The sequence below is a fragment of the Elaeis guineensis genome, chromosome 2 (assembly GCF_000442705.2).
Source record: "Elaeis guineensis isolate ETL-2024a chromosome 2, EG11, whole genome shotgun sequence".
Lineage (NCBI taxonomy): Eukaryota > Viridiplantae > Streptophyta > Magnoliopsida > Arecales > Arecaceae > Elaeis > Elaeis guineensis.
Window position 1 is genome coordinate 14,486,494 of NC_025994.2, and position 19,099 is coordinate 14,505,592.

Sequence of the window (19,099 nt, forward strand, 5' to 3'; positions counted from 1 at the left end):
AGACTTAAGATTAATAGTTGACATACTATATAGTAGCTTCTCTCTCCCAACATATATAAACACATAAACATATATACATTTATATATCATATACATAATATATATGATAGAGTGATAATGCTCCCATGGGACCAAATTCATGAGCTGGTCCCACCAACAAACGACAAGTTCACTCCCATGAATTGCACCAGATACTTTCACATTCATCGTCATTTGGCCTATGGAATCAATGTACTGAAAGGTAAAGCAATTTTTGCCATCATTACAGGACAATGGTGCACCGATGACATGGGCCAATGACAAGAATACCCCCATGTTTGTAAAACTATCCAGCACAACAAATGAGGATTAAACTTATCATTTGCCAATAGGACAAACACAAAGTTGGTCCAACAGAATATATAAATATATATATGTGTGTGTGTGCATACACATATATAATCTACACATACAGATGTGGCATACAGTTGGTAATTTAGGATCAAATGAGTTGGTCCTTTATAACTTTGGATGTGTTTGGTGTTATTTTTTCTTCAAGTTTCTGTTTGAAAGATGAAAATACAAAAAAGGCACAAATATGTTTGGTAAACATGTTTATGTTTATTTAAAAAAAAAAAAAAATCAAATCAAATCGCAGATTTCTAAAAGAAGGTGAGATTACATCTCTACTTTCATCCTTTTGCTTATAAAAAAAATGTGACATAAAACTCTTGGGATTTTTAGGACTTGACCCGAATCCTCATACCCTTAATCTCCTTTCCTACATCCCATCCCTCAATTGGATCAGTTCTTCATTGATGATACTCATAGTCTAACATGGCCTCTACCTCATCCACCTCCTCAACTACACCAAACATGTAGCCATCAGCAACCACATCACTAGCTGTGTCCAACACATGTCCCTCCTCAATGTCCCGAATGCTAAGATCATGCACCCCATGACATCCCATTTCAACAAGGCCCTATCCACTAATCTTGGCCAGGCCTAACCATGCTCACTAACCCACCAAAGGCTTAACTTCCTCCACATTCACCCTGACAGTTTTAACTTCTCTCCTTGCTCCAATTGATCTTCTTCACTCCAATCAGGCCATCCTCAATTACAAATAAGGTGGTCGAAACATCAAAACTAAAGGTGCACCTAGAACAGAGCAAAGAGAGTCAATAATACACCAATATAAAACTAGCTTGGGCAGCCTACCCTACTTTTGGCAAGCATGAGCAGACCTTTTGGCCCAATGAGCTAGACTGGACTGACATTTTTAAGCCTCACCAAATATAGGCCAAGCCCGGGTATGCCAAGATTTAGTCTGGCCTAGCAATGTAATTTGTACAATTTATAGTATTTGTTTATAAGAACAAACTATATGATAATAACACATACCAGAGAGTATAACACATACCAAAGAGTCAACCCTCATCCTTTCTCAGTAGAATAAACACAAACAACCTGAAGCAAACCTATTTAATTTCCCATCTTTCATCTAGGGTTCCTTTCCTCTCTCATATCTTTTGATCTTGAACTTGACGGCAAAGAGAAGATCAGAAGACCAACAACCATGTGCAATATAGTTTCTTGCATGTGATAACAACACCTCCAAGGGCCAAGCAACCAATGGTGCCAAATGGGTATACCTTATTGTACCCCTTTATCATCTCTCTCTTCTGCTCTCTTCCCATCATTTCTCCTACCTCGACACCAATGGCTCCTTGATTACCATCTTCCTAGCCAGCATTGCGCCCTTGAGACCACCTCCCCACCATGTCCATTGCAACCTGCCCAAGACCCACCCTTTCCCTCACCCCACCACCAGAACCCAACCCCCTTGCTCCCAGGCCTCCACTCCACTACCACTAAAAAAATTTGAGGACTTTTCTGTTGCTGAGGTCAGAGGGATTTGTATTAGGCTGGACTCCAGCTGCGAATATGAGGCTTGAGGATATGCCACCATTTTAGCCCTTGGGCTGACTGTAATTCTTTTCCTATTACCTTTTTCCGTCATTTGTTTTCTTCCCTACATAGACAAGGCTCGAGGATAGAACCTTAGAACATGAGTTTTTTCTCTGGATATTTTCCACACAAAGAACTGAAAACATTTCAGATTTAAAAAATAAAAATCAGCTCGGAATTTGACATCAAATCATGCAGAAATGGCAAATCCAGTCACCCTGATCCTATTAGCATCATACATACCATCTCAAAAGCTCCAATTGCGGAACAACATCATTGATGAAGGTTTGTTTATACCTACTTTTCCCAAAAGAAGCTTATCAGTATGAGCACAAGCGCTTACGCTCTTCACATGCTTAGTGTCAGCACTGCTAATTATTTGCATAACTGCAAGTTGCTTCTCTTTCCATAGCAAGTTAAAAACATAAAAAAATGTTGGCTTACAAGATAAGCAACATCTTGAAGTCGCAAAGAGACATCATAACTTACCATCTCTATGTAGAATAACAGATATTACATGACAACAAAGTTAACGACAACTGAGCTCATCCAGGGAGCTCGGATAGAGATGACATTACAGAAGCTTGTGACCTTCTACAGTAAAATCAGAATAACAAGCAAGGACAAGCACCAATGCAATGTGAACTAGAACAAAATAGCTAAAGTATTCGTGCAAGAAAATCATTAAATATAACTCTTTCATCCCACTAGGTATTAGATATCTCTTTGCAGAATAGTAGAATAACTAAAGGACAAGCACCAACTTAACATCTCCTTGTAGAATAACAGATATTAGATGGATAACTGCGCCTTGACAGTTCTTTTCAGGAGCTCCGCTGAAGGTGATAATAGGGAAATTTGTGATCAAGCCAACACAAGCACCAATACAATGTAACAGAAGCATCAAAGAAGACCAAAAGACCGCCCTATAGAAAATCATTAAACATATTACTTTCATCACAATGGATGCTATCATTTGTGCATGAAATCCTTTTAAAGAAAAAGTATACATATAATGTTCTATGAGTTCCTATTGTTACGTATATATAAAAGAAATTGATATTTTGAGAATAATCATAATCAGAAAAATATGTCCCTTTTATAAAAAAACGAAAAAAGAAACTTCATTGCTGTCATCTTAGGATTAATCCGAAGAAAACATTTACTGTCTCAGAAGCTAAAAAACTTGCTAGGCAAGCTCCCAAGAGTATATTGTACTAGAAACCATGCAGATAACAGTTAACAAATCATATTCTGATCATAATCATAAGAGAAAATATGTTATTCACCAGTTCTCCTATATAAATATTTTTACTTACTTGATTGCTGTTGTCTTAGCATTTAATGCAGTGCTGTAAAAACCATGCACCTCCTCAGGAGCTGAAAAACTTGCTAAGCATGCCTCCAAGGGCACTCTTGGTCGTATAATTTCATCGCTAGCTCTGCTAAAAGCAAATCCTTTCATTACAATATTTGAAAACAGAAAGGCACAGGTGAAAGGCAACATAGAATATGGCATACATAACATGCATTTGTAACTTACATTTCCTTGCCTTCCAAGTTCCTTTCAGCTTTCATCTTGTGAAATGCTTCTAGCTGCTCTGAATTATTTATTTAAATGACAAAATTAGGATCCAACATCAGGAAAGGATCCTAAACAAAATTTTAGCTTCCTAGAAAGTACCTTTATTAGTAGCTTCATGTAATGGTATAATCAAAGAAATAATGTTGTCAGTTCTTTTATTGTAAGCAACTTTTCCAGATGGACACTGCAGCCGCTCCTCAATAATAAACTTAAAACTCCTTGTGGGGTCCAATTCAGGTTTTGCAGCATTGGCCCGTTCAACTTGGTCAAGCAAATGTTGGAAAAACTCCAAGGCATCCTAGAAAGCAATCCAATGCAAGGAAATAGTTGTAGATACCCATTCAAATGGAAAATAAAAATGAGGGAAGCAATCATACCACTTATGTACAACAAAGATGCTAAGACAGATAAATAAACATTGTTAGTCCAAGAAATTCCTCTATACATTGAGAAGCACGGGTCAACAAGCAGAGCATAGTAGAAACATCACAAATTAATGAACCACTGTTTATCACTATGCCATCAAAATACAAAAAAAAATGTCATAAATGGTTGAAATTCAACTGAATAAGGGATGCACCTTGACCTCTTGTCCACATGGAGAATAATAGAAAATCTATAGCAGGATACAAGTTGGACCAGTGGGACATGAATTAAAGACCAAGAATGTATCTCAACCAGCTCAAAAATGTCTTCATCATTAGGCTCGCTAGTTTGTTTGAATCCTTATAGGTGCTGGTTCTTCATTCTTGTTGATTATTAGGGGATGGTTTTCTATCAACAGGTCTGATATAGCCCTCTTTAGCACTCAACTTGGTGGGACGCCTGCTAAATGTCAATATGTGGAGTCCCAACAAGAAAAATTCTACATTCAATAGTCTGACATAGCCTGCTGCTCTCAGGACTAGCTTTGTTGTGAAATGTGGCACTGTTTGGAGCAAGGTTCGCCATCTCGGTACTGACGGCCGTTTCGGCCAGCCGGCCGGCAGTACGGTTCGGTATCGTTCCGTACTGTACCGAACCAGCAGTGAATCGACGAAGGCATTGGACCCGAATCGAGAGAAGAAAAAAAGAGAGAGAAATAGAGAGAGAGGGAGGAAGAAAGAAAAGGAGGGAGGGGAAAGAGGAGGCGGGGCCGCCGGACGGCCTCCAGCTGGCCGCTGTGGCTGCCGGACGGCGCAGTCCACATATGCGGCGCCACAGGTGTAAAACAAGGGCGACGCCCTTGTTTCACGATTTTTTTAAAAAAATCAAAACTTAAGTGAAGCCGACAAATGGTTTGCTAGCTTCATTGATTTTAATTTTTTTTAAAAAATCTTTTAAACAGTGAAGCTGGCAAATGATTTGTCGGCTTCACTGTTGATCTTCATTTTTAAAAAAAAAAGGGGTTGCGTGAACAGAGGCAATGGCCCCTGTTCTGCGACCGCAACGCCGCCCGTGCCGCTTCCACCACCCCCCTCCCCCGACCTCGACGAAGCCCGCATCCACGACCGCGATACTGCCCGCTCCCATCTCCGATGATGTCCCCCCTTCTCTCTCTCTTTTTCTCACTCGTTTCAAAGCCTTATCGTGCGAACTGACGAGCCACGGATACTTTCACGGCCCTCCGATGGCCACAGCGGGCCACCGCCGGCCTCCAGCGGCTCCCGCCTCCCTCCCTCTCCTCCTCTCTCTCTTTCTCACTTTCCCTCACTTTCCCTCCCTTCTTCGTCGGTATACCGTTTGAACCAGCCGAACCATGCCGGTTCCCCACCGGTCCGGCTCGGTATAGGGTGTACCGACCGGTTTGGCACGATACAGCATTCCATGGTTTGGAGTCCCTAAGGACTAGTGTTCATGTTTCTCTTGGTAAACTATCATGAGAAACATAAGTGAAGTAGGAGTATCCTTTAATTCCGACTTATCATTTTTTGTTTGATCCAGACTCAGTAATCTAGAAATCTTAGATTCTTTATGTTGTAATTTGTGGCTTGGTTTTCATTGTAACTACTTTGGGCAATTGTCAAATTCTGTTTGAGTGGGAAGTCTCAACGATCTATTTAGGACTGCTTTGGGATTGGGATAGTTTTTTTTTTTAAGTCACTGAAGTTGATTAATTTTAAGGAATCATTTTACATGTGACCACATAGAGCACAAATATTTGTCAATCAGTTGCTTTTTCTTCTCTTTTCTGTGTGTTAAAAGTCTCCTTAGAAAACAGCTGGTTAACTTTGTTATGACGTGTAATGGAAGCTCTTCGCTGCCGCATTGAATAAAAGGTTGTTTTCTTTAAAAGTTCAAATTTTTTAAACCTATAAAGGACCTTTCAAAGCCAATATAAGAGACACCCCTATATCAAAATGTACAATCAAAATTAATATTAAAGAGATTAGATTTTTGTTTCTTCCATGGTATAATATAATGATGGAGGTGTAAATCCTTCAATTAGAGTTAAAATGGCAACTCATATTTACAGAAGGGAAGACTTGGAACTTGGAAGGGTATTCAGATCCAAATGAATATAGGACAAACCTAGTGATAACATTCTTAAAAAAGAAAAAGAAGAAGAAAAATAAATAATCTTGAGAAAAGTTTGATTCTGCACAGGGTTAACTGATATCCAGCTATATTTCTACTTCTTAACGTGCTAGAGTGATGGTAGATGAAGGAAGATTTTTACATATATTTCTGATATATGAAAATCCATGTCAGCTTCATATCTTCCCCACCTAGTATGTGTTCTGGATGGATAGAAAGACTCTTTAATCAGCTTTCAAGAATCATGGTCCAAGTCCAAATGCTTTGTCAGTTTGTTTAAATCATTATTGGTTTAAATGGAAAAGGAAATTTTAAGTTGAATATTTAAATTAAAAAAACCATGTAATCATGCATCAAGTCACTTGCATGTCTATTAATCTCTAGCTCAGTAATACCTGTTGCCTCATACTTGAAAACTCTGGATGATTAGCAGCAATAACTGTTTTAAACATACGAGGCGGAATCCCTTCCTGCTTCTGAAATGAGAAACATGGAAAAGAAGCATTCAAGTATCAGCATGATAAAGAAGCAAGCTAGAATAACAATATATAGTGTAATTAACTGTTCCACAAACACTTCCAGTTTTTAAATAGCTCAAAGTAACTTGCCATTGCCTGTTCCACCAAACCTTTAAAATTCCAAAGTCGGATTATTCTCAAATGTCTTTCTCCACGAACAAAAGCAGTGACTATGTCATGAATAAATAAACATAATTCGAGAATCATTTCAATCAACATGCCTCACACACACACACACATTTTATACATACATATATATATATGTATATATATATACATACATATATGTATGTATATATATGTGTACACACACACACACACACACACACATTCACATATATATGTATGTATGTATGTATATATGTATGTATGTATATATACATATATATATATATATATATATATATATATATATATATGTATATATATATATACATATATATATGTATATATATATACATATATATATGTGTGTGTGTGTGTGTATCAAACGATATTACATTATTGCCAAAACACTCTCAGCTTCCACAATGTACTCAGAAATTTATGAATAGCACAAAGGGAAGAGGGGAAAACTTAAATTGTTGTAACGGTTGAGAAGTCCAAGTGCCAAGTCATGACAGAAGTTTAGCATCAAAACTCTACCATTTGGAATCCAATTTGCAAACATCATCCATTTGATTTGATAGCAAATAACTATCATCATGGATAAGTTAAACCTTGTGCTTACATGCATTCTTCCTGTTTCTGGTGGCATATCATGAAAAAATACTTCAACGGTGACAATATAATACATGCTAATGGTCATAAGCTTCGGATGTTGTATGGTATCACTAGTAACTCTTCATGCCGAGAAAAGTTGCAAGACGAGCATAAGGTATCCACCGTCAAGCAATTTATAGTAAAGAATCACAAGCAAATTATGCCCTCAATAGACTTTATGAACATTTAGTTTCTTATTAAGTTTATACCATTCTTACCAACATATAAATTTGCAATACCACAAGGCACAGTTGGAGACTCAGCTAAAGGTCAAAAGGTATGCTATGAGAACCTACAGCACTTGGGGTTGTGGTTTTACAATTTCCCACTTCATCCATCTGATTGATAAACAATATTATATTATACTCCAACAAGGGAAAAGAAAATTATACAAGAAAATCTTAATGTACCTCTTGAGCTGGCAAAGAGTATTTACCGGACAGCAGACCATATGCCAGTTTAGTCCTATATCAAACAATATCCATTAACTCAAGAAGGAAATTAACACAACTATATGAAATGAATGAACTTGGGAATGACCAGCACTTAAATACCATACAAAGATTACCAAAACTAGGCTAGTATCCAAACAACATAAATAAAATCCAATGCATGTTGCATATTTATTGTTGTTTCTGAAGAATTTACCCATGACAATTATACTGAGATTGATATGATAGAATGCATCATTTTAGTAATCCATGGTAAAAGAATTAAAGACAAAATGGAACATTTTGCCAAAAAAACATTTTTTTTTTTTTTGTGGTAAGCAGCAGTTTTACCTTTTACCTATCAGCAAGTTCAGTTCCAGTTTTGAATGTTGTTTGATTTCATCTGTAACATAAGCCTTTGGCACAAAACTTTATATTTGTTAAAAATGTAAAATAGAATAATATCATCAAGGTAATTTTAACTTGATATGTACCTATTAGTATTCACAATCAGAAAAAAAACCTCAAACTGCCACATTCTTTTACCATTTGGAAAATACTATAGATTTCCAAACATTAAATCTCATTTCATGAAAGAAACAGGCCACCAAAATTAGACTATATGTTAAACTATAATACAGTTAGTACAACAATTTTTACAGAACCTTAAAACTGTTCACATTTTTATGACACGTCAACATATATCAGGTTATTAACATTATTAAATATCTCTGATTTTGTAACTTTAGCATATACTTTTTCTTCTGTTACAGCTTATTTTAGTGGGGAACTGGCTAAATGAAATAACAAAATTTTTACCCCACCACTAGATGGAAACATATTTCAACACTGTAAATGTAAAATTTTACAGAAAACCTGACCAAGCCAAGAAAAGGTACTATCTAAATTATCAAGTAGTCAGTAATTGCAAGCGGCACCACCCACGGTCAAGCATTTAATGTCTTAGTCTATTATCTATTACATTATCAATCAAATATGTTTATGCAATGTGGATTTTTCCTACAGCAAGGTTTTAAATACCTTAGGATGGGGCTCTCCAGATTTTCCCATTGAACAAGATGTGCCGCCACCCTGTCTTCACACTTGGGATAGGAGATGTCTCAAGACATGCCAACTGAGACACCAGGACAATGGCTGGACAGTCCTGTCCCGACGCTCAAGATGGTACCCCATCCCAATATTCTGCAGGACGTCCTGCCAAGACTTGAGTCCTTAGCCTAAAGACTCAACTAAGATAAACATAGATCTAACTATTAACATCAGTCAGAAGAATTATACCTCAATACTATTTGCAAGAAGCATGCAATCTTAAAAGTTGTCACGACAGATGACAAATAACATTTTCATTTAAGGGTACTTTCTTAGCAGAAGTGTCAGTTCAGCATTCACTTACAATTGTGTATTCAAGTCCAGTGTTGGATCAGCAGGAGCCATCTCAAATGTCATTTTCAAACTCTGTTTCTCATAATACCTGTACAAGAACACAAGAAAGGATAAAAGGCATCAAAATCAAAAAAAGAAATATAAGAAACTTCAAAGTCGATGAATCTTCCATGAGTAGCATGCATACTGACCGTGAAATGAAAGAATGGGTTGAGAAAACCACTTGCATGACTGATGCCATATAGCAGCTGATGAAAATGAGAAAAGAAAATAATTACATTAATTTTGAAAAGAAGACTACACATCCAATCCCTCTCATATGATTACCTATTCCCAAGATTGACAAGTCCAGTATAACCCGGTCCAAACAAAAGTTCCACTTCCTGCCCACTTTCTTGTATCCGGTTCCAGTCAAAATTTGTGTTCTGATCCAGTTCTCTTTCAGCAGTTGTCATTTCAGTCTGGAAAAATGAGGATTGAATGTTCTCATTTATTGTAAATGTGCCCTATGAGCACTGAGAAAGGCTGTGCAGCTTTTGATAGTAAATCACAAAGTGAGTCTACAATAATAACCCAATTTACAATTATAAATGTAATTAACAGAGGTTGTTCAATATCTTCACAATCAACCTTCAGTGTATTGCGGTGCAGCCTTTTGTATGTACTAGATATATCGCATCAAACAAAAAGTCCTAACAAAAAAATCTGATAGAAATCACTTACCCATGATTAAATAAAACAAATTATATTTCATAATTTTCAAACACATCTTGGTGCCGCATTTAGTACATACTTGAGATTCTATAATTCAAGGATTCAGGTCCAGTGAGACGTTCCATAGGATACCGAGAGGGGATACCATCCCATGTATCAGGATAGGACCATCCCGCCATCATCCCAGCACCCCAATCGGGATGTCTTGAGACATCCCATCTCAAGTGTCGGGATGGGGCAGAACAGCGGTGCATCCCGTTCCATGAGAAAACTAGAATAGTCCCATCCCATAGGATTTTAAAATCTTGCTATAGTTAGCATAGTCCGGCATAATTCTAGGTATATATTTTTATATCAAGCTTCTTAAAGCTCAGCAAATCAACAAAAATAAGGACATGCATTAGTGTAGATCACACTAAATGAATAGTTGATGACATGTAGAAAAAAGGGTACAACACTCCAAAGTCCAAACTTGAAGATTAGTCCAGCTAACCAGCTATTGTTCATCAACTATTCTTAGCCTCAACAGATTGCAGGGAGATGCAACTATGCCCAGTGTATGCTCATATGCATGCATATTTGCGCTTGTATGTAAATACACGAGTCATTCTAGTGACTTTTATAGCTTGCCATTGAGAGGAAGAAGTTAATAATGTCTACTAGGAAGTCCGAGATGCCAATATTTCTGCTGATAAAGTGTCCAGTTAAAGTTGTCATCTTCTGACATAAATGATAAGAAAACAGACCTTATCCTATGATTCCTATCAGTTGATGCCAAACTTATGGATTTTCTTTCCAAAAGGTTCCAATACAATAACCAAAGAAATATTCTTTTTTTTTCTACTACTTCCATCCAAGTACAATTTGGTCCCTTCAATGTTTTAAATAGCAGTGCGTGCAATTGCATTAGCGTTCGCCGAACTGAGCAATTCCGAGCATGCCGAACCGTACCAGTGGCTAACTAGTGCAGTTCAGGCATCCAATTCGGAACGTCAGCGAAAACGGAGTGAGAGAGACGGAAAGAGAGGAAGAGATAGAGGAGGGGAGGAAAGAAGAAGGGAAGGCTGGCGGTGGCCCGCCAAGGCCACTGAAGGGTCGCCAAGCCTCCGGATCTTTATAATCCTCTCGAGATGTGAGAAGAGAGAGAGATAGAGAGAGAGGAGAGAAGGGAGGAGAGAGAAGGGAGGAGAAGAACAGCAGGAAGGCTGCCGAAGGGCTGCTGGATGGCCCAAAACACCCCTATTGCCACCACTATTCGAAACAGGGGCATTTCGTCAGATTTTTTAAAAAATCTGATACACAGTAAAGTCGACAATGGATTTGGACCGTCCGACGGCTACCCAATGGCCTCCCTGCTACTTTCCCTCCCTCCTCTCCCCTTCCTTCCTCCCTCTTTTCTCATTTCCTCTCGCAGAGGACCGCAGAGCCTGAGAGGCCTCGGGGGCCCTCCGGCGGCCTCCGCAACCCTCTGACGGCCTGCAAGCATCTTGGCCTCCCTTTCGTTCCTTCCCTCTCCCTCCATCCCTCCTTTCTTTTTCTCTCTTTTTTCCTCTCTAGTTCATCTCCTGTTTCTATATCGGATCGGATCCAATACAATCCGGTATGGGACTATACCGACTCATACCACCGGCTGACCAGCATGGGATCCGATTTTGAGTCGACAATCCTTGACTGCATATGTACCTATTTATGCAGATGCAAACCCTTGACTATCACCAGATTGCTTATATACTGGTACAATATGTGGTCATACTATATATGGGCTAAAAAGATGGTCCATTTTGTACTGTGCAGATGCACATGCAGCCTGCCTAGAATTGTGCAACTGGACATTTGGCCCACTCGGCATATTAGGGCCACATATGCAGCTCACTCTTATATATTAGGTATTAAGTAGTAATGATGTGACCCCTAAAATAGGGATTGCATAAATTTATCAGCTGGGAACACTGGCTCTGATGAGGTTACAGATCTGCATTTCTGTGTGTCTATCCAGTTTCTTCAGTAGTTGGTACAAAACTGTCTTAGATTCAAACTCAAATATGACCGTACGTAGATAACTGCAAGGAAAGTAGTAGAAAATTTATTTTTATTAGCAAAATAGAGGATAAGAAAGTATAGGAAGAAAGAGAGGCTGCCAGCCAGTTTTGCTCTCCAAATAATTCTCACATACAAACTTCTGGCCCCAAAAATAGCAGAGTAACTCCCCTTACCATTCTGTGTTAATCAGCCAGCCTTCCTTCTTCCAACAGGAATCCTAAACAAGAAATGAGTAAAAGAAGAAGGAATGACCACCCCCACCACTACAAGTTCTGGTTGGATTCCTCCTTTCAAAGCCTGTTAGGAATCAGAAAGGAATCAGCCAGAACCTGTTAGTTTTAAGTGGACTAATCAACCACAAGAGTCCCCCACATTTTGGCTCTACCAGGACTCTTAATATTAAATAAAAGGAGACCTAATGGGCACCTAATTGCAGCCCAAATTGACACATTAAAAGAGAGAGAGAGAGAGAGAGAGAGAGAGAGAGAGATTTTCATTTAAAAATCAACAAAGTGAATGATGCAATAAGAAAATACTACAATAAAATAAACAAATGGCGCCTTAAAAGGATCCAAACAAGATTATAAAACTTCTGTTTGACCAGCAAGGATTGGCCAAATGAATACAATCAGCTACCCCTTTCTAGTCCTTTGGCTGCACCAAGCACTAACTTTTAGTTGTCATATTGCTACTGTTTATAAAACATACATGCATAAAAAAAAAAAACATACATACATACATACAGAAATATACACACACACACACACACATACATACATATTCCTATCATTATTGTTGCATTTATATGAATTTAACAAACTTGTTAAATAGTTTAGAAATTGTACTTCATAAACTCCTGAATATGTGGCCTGCTATGTGCCTCTGTCCACTATGTGGTCCTTTGATCACCCATAAACCGCAGCCACCTTTTGAAATGCAGGTCCCTTTTCCTTCTTTTCCATTCTTAAACAAAGTTCAAGGAAATAAAGGCATAACCAGAGCAAGTAAATTCAAGTCCATGCCACCACAAATGATTTCCATAATTGGCCCTTCTTAGGAACTGCTATTCCTTCTCTAATGTGTAATGTTATCATTATTTTGTCAAAAGTGGGTAAAAACAGTGTGATGATGAAATAAGTGAGAAAATACACAAGATTAGAGAGGATTTTCATCTTGGCTTACAAGCATAAAAATAATGGCAGTGTTTCAGATAACAGGATAATAATAAACATGATGTTCATATATAAGGAATTACAAGAATAATGAGTCAATAGAAGGTTTTCAAATACCAATTTCAGCATGGATAGGTATGACACTGGTTTTCATTATTCAATGGAACAGCAACTTTTTACATGGTCTCTTTTACATAACAAAAGCCAAAAAGACATGAATAAGCAAGTATTGCATTTGCATAGCAGAATTCAGGAAAAAGAAAATTAATAAATAAATAAATTCTTGCCATGTGAACACATAACGAACCTTTTGAAGTGATGAAAAGTCGATGCCAAAAAATGCCAAGTGTTGAGCCAATAAAGGATCCTCAACGCTATCATCTTCTGGGTATGAGAAAACATCTGAAAAGCATAATAATTTGGTATAAGTAATAAATCATATAAAGATAAGTTTGCGATGGGTTAATTCATCTGTTTATGAACAAAAGAAGATAATTAATAGTTTTGCAGTCTCATGTATATGATTCAATATTAAATTAAATCACTTAATACCAAATTAAACTTAAATTGACATTGACTTTTGACAATGCAATTACGGATTATCATCTTATGCCTATGCACATTCAAACACAAGTTGTACAATGTAAGTAACACGTGAAGGCAAAGCTAGGGCATTGTCTGTCTGCTCAAGAGACACTCCTCAAGTAGATATATCATTCACTGCTTATGATATTATTTAATACAATAATTTTGTGGTACTGCACACTCTCCTAAGCCCTTACCAAAATTGCCTAATCTTGTGCTACTCAAAAATTATTTAGGTTGTTCATACCAAGTATGGGTTTCAAGGAATCTAGGGTTGATTAGAGGTGCAATAGTGGTTAGTTGTTGACATGCAAACAAAAATTAAGTTGTTGACATGCAAACAAAAATTAAGTTACAGCGAATAGTTTTCAGCGAAGGGTGACATGACAGTGATCATGGAATGACTGTGGAGGGCAAAAGCATTCAATTGAAGATTGAGTCTCAAGTTAGCAGCTTCTAAGGTCTTCGCAAGAACTGAGACTTAAGATTGTGATTCTAAACCTGTACTCAAATTAAATTCAGAATATAAGTAGACATCAGCAATTTAATAAGAGTAGAATGCTTAAGAAAATAGAGAGAAGAAAGTTTAAGTAAACAAAGGGAGGAAGGGAGAAGAAAATGAGAAATGGGAGGGTGTGAGGAAGAGAAGCTTAACCTCAATGAGATTTTATCTCTTTCACACATCTAACAAACCTCAAGAATCCATATTCAATTAACCAAACCCCTTGTTCCATATATTATCTAATTTGGGTCTTCTAAGGAGTCTTAACGACTAACTGGTTTCCCACAAAGGGGCCTAGAGAAATTTTCTAAATTATAAAATTTGGATTTTAATCGAATCCAAATTAGAAAGGCAGCCAAGTCTTTCCAAAAGTAAGGCCTAATTGCTACAAGATTTGCTCAGCCGAATATATACCTCACATAGGACCTCTACATTGCTCATCTTACTCAAAATAGGACACAAAAACCAATAAAACAAATTTCCTTCAAAAAAAGATCCAGGATAACAATAAAGTTCAAAAATACTTTTTAGTCACGACACACATATAATATATATAGCAAAACCAGAAAGAACGATCACATTTATTACAGAATGAAATCTTAAAGCTTACTTTGTTGCTCACTCCGTTGGGAAGGCATATCTTGCATCAATGCAATCTTCCTCATATACCCTGAGACCAATTTCATGTATTCTACCTCTTCTTTTAATTATTTTGAGCTCCTCACAGAGCTTGCTTATGTTGCAAGTCAGCCAAGATCCTTGTCTTGAGATATCAATCCTCAACACGTTCCCATTAAAATCCTTAAAATGTATCCTTGTCTTGAGACAAGACTTCATCATCCTTTAATTTATGATTCTAGACCGCTAAGCATGAAGTCATTTTATTCTCTAGGAGGTCAAATCACATGGAATGGATAGTCTTAAATCATCCAACAACAATATACTTAAGTGGAAAGACGTCACATTGATTGGCTTTTTGTAGAAGAAGAAACATCAGATTTATGTTGCTGATAGAGTAAATTTTTCTTAATCTCTCGATTTTGTACATCATATCTCACTGCTCGATATTATTAGAAACATAATCTGAATGAGAACCTAGAAAACATTGCTCCTCCAAATTTCAGCACTAAATTTTTTTTTTGTTAAATTTAGCGTTATTATTTTAGAGTAGCATAAAGTAATATTAGGACAAAAGTGTGCATGTGCATGTGCGTGCCTGCATGAGAGAGAGAGAGAGATTTTGGCTGCACATATTTTCAAAGTTATTAGAAACTTCACATTCCTGAGTATGTAAATACTGCATATATACACTGTTCCTCATGTCCTTGTAGCATTACAACAAATAACCAGTGAAATGGTTTTATTGTTTTACAAATTTGCAAAGTGTTATTTCACACTTTAGAACAAATAAGAGGCTTACATAAGGTGGTGAAGAAAGCAGGAGAGTAATGGATGTTGCTGGATTGAGGTGGTGAGAAGGGGCTTATGAGACATGCTATGTATCAAGACATAACATGTTTTATCCTAGCAGGTGGCATCTAACTTGACCAAAACCTGACACATGAACTCAGAAACCTAGGTTAGGTTTTGTAAAGACAAGGTGTCATGGACTACACCTTAATATTAAAACATTTTGATAAGTCCTACTGGGTCGGTGGAGTTGGTTCTGCCCTAATCTGAATCCCACCCAACCACTTAAGAAGTTGGGGTAGGATAGCTCTAATGTAATCTCAGTTCTGATCAAAGTAATACATCATAAGGTTTTAAATTTTTATTTGAGCCCCGTAATCCAGTTCAGTATAATTTTACCAGACCAACAAACAACCCAGTTAATATATTTAAGGCTAGGTTTATGAAGCAAACCAAAAACATAATATTTTTTCTAATTTAGATTGGGCAATGACTGGATCCTTTGCTAACTGCAACACTAGCATCGTTACTTGTCCTCTACAGTACACACAATGCTCAAGTAGTTAGGTATCCCAAAATGTCCAATATCTAATCCAAAAGAAGACCATGGGAGGCTTCCCTCCAATGCAGTTTTCTTTTTCACAAATAAAAATATATTCAATTATATTAATTGGCTACTACACTAAGTAGAGAAATTGAAGAGACTTTCTGCTGACAGGCATTTGTTCATGTCATACTACACCAAGGGGAAAGGGGGAAAATCGACACTCAACTATAATAATCAATAATCTATAGGGGAATAATGTCTAGCACTTGAAATGGATTGGTAAGCATCATCACTTGTAATAAAGTGTCATCTAATAAGACACTCCAAAAAGTCATGCCAAAGGCCAATATTTTTGGTTGATGCAAGTAGGATACTCCATTTTCTAAAATGTTAAAAGTATCATGCTTTTTTGTGTCATGTCCGACTGTTTGACCGTGTCAACAGTTTGAAAATTCATAAAAGAGAAGATTCCATATATGCCAGCCAGGCAAACAGGGCTCACATAGAGACCTACAACTTTTACACCGTATGTTTATCCTAATTTTTGGCATAAAACTGTAGAAGTATATTAAGGTAACTCATGAAATTCATATTTCAGAACTTTGCAAAAAGTTAAAATGACAATCAATAGATTATAAAAGAAAATTGAGAAAACTAGCTGAAACACTAGTTTCTTCTTTCTTACAAATTAAGCCATCCATAGTCGCTCCCAAGAAAAAACACAATATCTAAGAATTATGAGTTTTAACAAATGAAAACCTAGTCATTCTTCAAAAATCATAATTCCGAAGAACTATGAGATTTAAAAGATTAAGCAGCATTACAATATAAAAGACAAGATTTATTTTGTTTCCACAAAGAAACTGTGGATTGATATCCCTATATCCCTTAATTTGTGTCTACAAATCAGGGATTTTAATTTATATATTTCCATATCTAAAATAGGAGATATTTGTCATTGTTTTGTTTCCAATTGTAATTAATTTGAGAAATCTGTATAATCCTAAATAAGAAATATATCAAATCCTGTTTAGAAAATATATCATTAGGAGATCAATAGGTTCATTATACCTAGACCTTTATTGCTCTATATATAGAGCCTCTTGTAACATGAAAGATATACAAGCAATTCTGATTATCAACAGTCTTAAGTTGGTATCAGAGCCTTTGTCAAAATCCGGTGGACCCACTGTCCTCCGTTGAAAAACTTCTAGTTAGCCGGATCTCCTTGTCATGTATCTTTCCGGCAAGCCCCGATAATACTGTCTCTGTCCCCTCTTTACGTTCCTGCCCCTGTTTTAGTTTTCGCCGTTCTACCCCCGTTTTTGGTCATCGTCTCGTCATCAGATCTGTTCAGTAAAATCATTCTCTCATGGCTTCCGCGTCAGATTTGAAGAAGGATGTTATTTCCTTTGTCTCTAACACGACTGATCGTGGAGGCCAAGGCCGTGGTCGTGGTGGTGGTAGAGGGTGTTGGGTTCCAATGGTGCAACAGAAGGGTTAGGTATTTAAAATTTTCATTCAAAACACCCGATGCACCGGAAACCCCAATGCCCAGAAATCCTTGACTATAATAATCAAAGTACAATAAATATAAATTAGGATAAGAAGAATACCTGTAGCGCTAATCCTAATTTCCACAAGATGTCCAAGTGTCCGCCCTTCAATGGTGATCCACACGAAAACTGAACCAAGAACAGCGCTTCTTCTTCACCTTCAAGAGTTCTAGCCCCTAGAACTCGATTAGCCTCATACCAGTTAGGTTTCTTCAAGAACCTGACTCCACCCTCTCAGAACCTCCTCTGAACTTCTGATCCTCCTTCTTTAGGACCCTCACAACCCTTATTAGGACCAGATAAGGCTTTATCTTAAATCTCAAAGTCTTGTCCTAAAACTAAGATAGGTTATAAGAAAGAAAAAAAAAGCAACGGAGACAAAATTAAAAACTCTTTCTGAATTGCCTCGGACACCCAGTGCCTCGGCCAATTTATAGCCACTAGAGAGACGCCAAAAAAGAGGGATGCGCCTCATCCAAGAAGCCTATCTGATCTGATTATCAGAGATAAGAGTTCCTTCAAACAGAAGGACTCTTATCAATGATACGTCGATCAGCACCCTGCTCTGCGCGAACGACCAGAGAAGGAATGTTTTCGTGTCCCTTCTCAAATCAGAAAAATCCTTAAAAATCCACGTGAATAGAGGATTCAATCCTGATTTCAGAACATATAATGAGTGGATAAAAATTCCCACAAATGGATGTGTTCTCACGTCCTTTCACGCGAAGTTTGATCACCACGCGCGCAGGCGTGAGGAGGAACTTATGGCGTCCGTTTGGCATCCAGATAAGTCTAAAAAAATTCAAGAAAAATTATCAAAAATAGCTTGTCAAATGTGGAATGTTATCATCAAAAATCGTTCCATTTTGAAAACATTTAATGAGGAGAAGGACTCTCCAAATCTCGAAGAGACGCGACGCTTCTGCGCGCACGCGAGACTTCCTTCCTTTTTCCAATTTTTCTCTGTCTTAAAAATTTCAGAAAAAATACATCTCATACTTTGATATGTGCACCAGAAGATGGAGAATGATATGAGCTACCGCACGCATCTTAATCCCATGCTAGAAGGACTCATTTCTTCTGTACACACCAACACTTATACGCAGAACCTATTTTATGCCAAGAGTCCTTCACAACTTGGACTCTTCATAATTGGCGTTAAAATGGGATGTGGCACCCCAATTTGGGCTGCTTCTAGGTGGCATGACCTGACCCAAATACCCACTAAATTGAGCTAGCTAATTAGCAAGAGATGAGACCAAATTGACCTCCAAAGGAGCAAGGGTTCCACACGTGCTAGCATGCTTACTGGAGCCCTGATTGAATCCAAAATTCCAATCAACCTTTTTCAAAAGGGTCTTTGGCCAAGTTCCATATGTGTGTGACCCATTGGGTTCCACATCTA

At 37.5% G+C, this 19,099-nt stretch overlaps 1 protein-coding gene across 5 annotated transcripts in view; it reads right to left on the reverse strand.

The window, feature by feature from the left end:
- LOC105059798 (ubiquitin carboxyl-terminal hydrolase 14) overlaps positions 1-19,099 on the reverse strand; it is a 59,522-nt gene that overhangs the window by 11,196 nt on the left and 29,227 nt on the right. For 2 of the 5 annotated variants that reach the window (XM_029260436.2, XM_029260435.2), the window contains exons 5-14: positions 13,402-13,496; positions 9,496-9,629; positions 9,360-9,416; positions 9,179-9,256; positions 7,744-7,798; positions 6,449-6,529; positions 3,636-3,834; positions 3,495-3,552; positions 3,271-3,396; positions 2,716-2,877 (exon numbers count right to left, since the gene is read on the reverse strand). In XM_029260436.2, the coding sequence (XP_029116269.1) occupies positions 2,716-2,877; positions 3,271-3,396; positions 3,495-3,552; positions 3,636-3,834; positions 6,449-6,529; positions 7,744-7,798; positions 9,179-9,256; positions 9,360-9,416; positions 9,496-9,629; positions 13,402-13,496 (1,045 nt within the window). The remainder of the gene's footprint in view (positions 1-2,715; positions 2,878-3,270; positions 3,397-3,494; positions 3,553-3,635; positions 3,835-6,448; positions 6,530-7,743; positions 7,799-9,178; positions 9,257-9,359; positions 9,417-9,495; positions 9,630-13,401; positions 13,497-19,099) is intronic. The other 3 variants (XM_029260438.2, XM_010943251.4, XM_029260440.2) reach the window with 3 other exon arrangements.